The 3,694-nt window shown below is 45.3% G+C and overlaps 1 protein-coding gene across 1 annotated transcript; it reads left to right on the top strand.

The window, feature by feature from the left end:
• The first annotated feature begins 2,636 nt into the window (after positions 1-2,636).
• On the top strand, positions 2,637-3,169 carry LOC127346822 (pectinesterase inhibitor 8-like). Its single transcript, XM_051373081.1, has one exon. The coding sequence runs from the start codon at positions 2,637-2,639 to the stop codon at positions 3,138-3,140; it is 504 nt and encodes a 167-aa protein (XP_051229041.1). The 3' UTR covers positions 3,141-3,169.
• Positions 3,170-3,694: the final 525 nt, after the last annotated feature.

Here is a 3,694-nt window from a genome sequence, read left to right as displayed (position 1 = left end):
GTATCGAAATTATCAATAGAAAACTTAGGTGGGTCGCCCCGAATGTTCAAATGGGGATGGGGAACCGGTATATCGGGTGATTGGAAAGGTGGAGGTACTCGATTGTAGCTCTCACTCCCATTAGTTCCCTTAGGAGATGCAATGGGAGATTTGATAGTGTTTAAGTTATCACCTTCCACGGGTTTGGTAGATGAGGGTAAGTCCGAAGCCTCTCCCTCATCTAACACACCCGTGTCTTTTACCTCTACACTAGGAGCCTTGGGAAGGGCCGGAGCCAAAAACTCGGCAATCATCTTTTTCATGCTTTCCATTTGGGCTTCCACGGAGGACTTCAACGAATTGAAGTCTTCCACGGAGACCATCTTGGCGGCCCCTTCCGAGGACTCCTCGTCCGGCATACTCTTAGGCGGTTAAGCCCGAAATAAGAGCCGAGGCTCTGATACCAATTGAAAGGATCGTATGCCGCACCTAGAGGGGGGGGGGGTGAATAGGTGCTAACCAATTTTTAGTTCTTTTTCAATTTAGGCTTGACGCAAAAGGTAAATTCTCTAGATATGCAACTAAGTGAATTTACCTATATGACAAGGCTAACAACTAAGCAAGATATATCTAAGCAATATAGAGATAGAATAGGATAGAGGTAACCGAGAGTGGAGCACGCGATGACACGGAGATGATTCCCGTAGTTCCCTTCCTTTGCAAGAAGGTACGTCTACGTTTGGAGGAGTGTGGTTGCTACGAAAGCCAAACCAACAGCCACGAAGGCTTCACTCAGATCTCCGGTGAGCAACGCCACGAAGGCCTAGCCCACTTCCACTAAGGGATTTCCTCGAGGCGGAAACCGGGCCTTTACAAGGTTCTTGGGGCACACATCCACAACCAAATTGGAGGCTCCCAAATCTGTTACAACACAACAATCAACAACAATACATCAACACAAATCAACTAGGGAACCAAATAGGAACACTAGCATGAGATCCCTCAAACAAGAGAGGGGGAAATGAAGAACGCTTCGGTGAGGATGTAGATCGGTGTCTTCTCCTTCGAATCCCCAAAGATCAAGAGCTTTGGTTGGGGGAGGAAGGAGATCTTGCAAATCTTGTGTTCTTGAGGTGGCTCTAATGGTGGTGAAGCTTGGCAGATTTTTCTTGCAATGATTGAGCAACTTGTCCCTTTGGAGAAGAGAGCTATTTATATGGGTGGAGCTTTCAGATCTGACCGTTGGGGACGAATTCCACTAACACCGGAAGTTCCGGCCAGGATGGCCGGAAGTTCCGGCTTCCACCGGAAGTACCGGCCATTCGGGCCGGAACTTCCGCCCTTGATAAAATACCTGCAAAGCAAAAGAAAGGGCGGAACTTCCGGTGGCCGGAAGTTCCGGCCAAGTTCCGGCTAAGTTCCGGAAACTTGCAAAAACCTTACTGGACTATACTGAGCCACAAACACGGAATTCCGGAACTTGCCCGGAAGTTGGGCGGAAGTTCCGCTGACCGGAACTTCCGGCCAACTCCACCGGAACTTCCGGTCCTGAAGAGAAAACCTGAGCACAGACGTCGCTGAGAAGCTTCTGCTGAAAAAGTCAGGCCGGAACTTCCGCCAGATTAGGCCGGAACTTCCGCCAGATACAGAAAACCTGCAGAACTTCAGAACAGCAAAACCAATACACTGATCCAACATAATTTTTGATGGCTTGTACCTGTCTACATCAACACACATAAAAATATACATAGTGTTGACGTCAAACACACAAAACCCAAAAGGGCGGGAAATGTTCTTTCAAGAAGGGAAGACACACCTTTTCTTAGCCTTCCACATCATCTAGAAAAAGCAATAATATATCATGTACAACTTATTTTTTCTTATATTCATCCCTTGCTATTAATGAGAAGCAATTAAATTTTAGTAGAAAATTATATTGCTAAGGAAAAATATGTGGTACAATGAAGCAAATTATCTTTCCTTATTTTCTAAGGATCATCCTATAGCTAAGGGAAGACAACCTTATCTTTCTCTATTCTCTCTCCTCCAACTCAACAAATATCCTACGTGGAAGCTCTAAGAGAAGACTAGCGACCCCCCATTGTACTTGCCCTTAAGGGAAGGGACATCACCACAATACTTGCCAACGATGTAGCATCAGACCTGTATGTTTGGTGCATGGGAAAACCTGGGGATTATTGGCTTGGCCGGGTAGACAAAATGCCCCGTCAACTATGTCCGGTGCAGTATTTAATGAAATAATAATTAGTTACCATAAATAAATTAAAATCTGTATCTCATTAAAAATACCCTAAATATAGAAAGAACTTATAAATAATTGTGCTTATCCTCTGCCTGCGGGCTGCCAATAAATGGTTAAACATGGCACATCCTATATATTTAATGTCATACGGAGTAATAATTAATTACCACCAAGAAATGAATTTTTTTTAGTGAAAAGGGTCCTAGGTATAGAACTAACTTATAAATGTGTGCGCTTATCCTCTGCCTTCCCTTACCTATATGTGACCACACATCCTACCTCCGTTCTAAGAAAACTAGTTTTATACATCGCTAGGGAAAATTACCCCATGTTAACATCCTCTGTCCAAATAAAACCAGCAAGATCCATGAGGTTGCCAACGACTCTCCTGGCCATGGCCACCATTGCCCTGGCATTGTCCAGCGCTGACGCGACCATAAAATCAGTTTGCAAGGCAGCATCCGAAAAGGATTCGCGTGTCAACTATGAATTCTGTGTGTCTGCGTTGTTACAACACGGCCCAGCACCAAAGGAAGACACTTGGGTTGTGGCAAAGCAGGCGACAGATATAGGTATCGGCAATGCTGAGCTAGCCGTCACAGATATCGAGGGCCTACTAGCGAAGCCAGAAACAAATGCCAAGACGAAGGCGGCGCTCGAACAATGCGACGGGTTATACCATAGCATTTTGTTTGCGTTCGCCCACGCCAATGAAAAGATCAACGCACGCAATTATACCGGGGGCAAGGAGGAGGCAGCAAAGTCCATCCCTCTAGCACACCAGTGCGATGACCTCTTTGCGAAGGCCGATGTTCCGTCGCCTCTCACCCAACGTAGCGTCTTTTCTGTAAAGATAGCCATAGTTTGCATGGTTATCACCGACCTTATAGAGCGATGAATAATGAGGTAGATCAAAACCATGGGCGTGGTCACGACTCTGATCTAGGCGATTATTACTCAAAAACTATTATACCTTCTGAAGTTATATCAAAGAAATAAAATGTGTATTCACTGCTCCCATTTATATGATCTATCATAGTATGTTATATTCAAAACTGTTAGGCCGGTTGATTGTGCGCGTCCACTGAGTTTGTAGTCGTAATCAAGAGTTTGCCTGGTGGACCTTTTTTTGGACGTGGCCTTGTGGACTGGGTTGCCCGTCGTTCCTCTGAGGGGTGACGTTTCTGGACGTGTGTGTTTGCAGATAGGGTGAGCAGGTGGCGTGAGGATTTGACCAAGTCTCTCCTGGACTGACACCGGCCTCTATTCTGGTTGTCGCGGTACGAAATTATGGCATCCTCAGTGGCCTGGCATATTTCGAACAAGATTTGCATCCATTTCGATAAGTTTGCACGGGATTGTGGATATAAAAATATTATTTTTTCACTTGTTCGTCTGCGTTTGCTCCTACCCTGGTGATAGTGCTCTTTTTTTTTTTACCGCAAAGACTGT

Source organism: Lolium perenne, chromosome 4 (assembly GCF_019359855.2).
Source record: "Lolium perenne isolate Kyuss_39 chromosome 4, Kyuss_2.0, whole genome shotgun sequence".
NCBI classification, from domain to species: Eukaryota; Viridiplantae; Streptophyta; class Magnoliopsida; order Poales; family Poaceae; genus Lolium; species Lolium perenne.
Note: the sequence above shows the minus strand (reverse complement) of the source record. Positions and strands in the feature narration are given on the sequence as shown.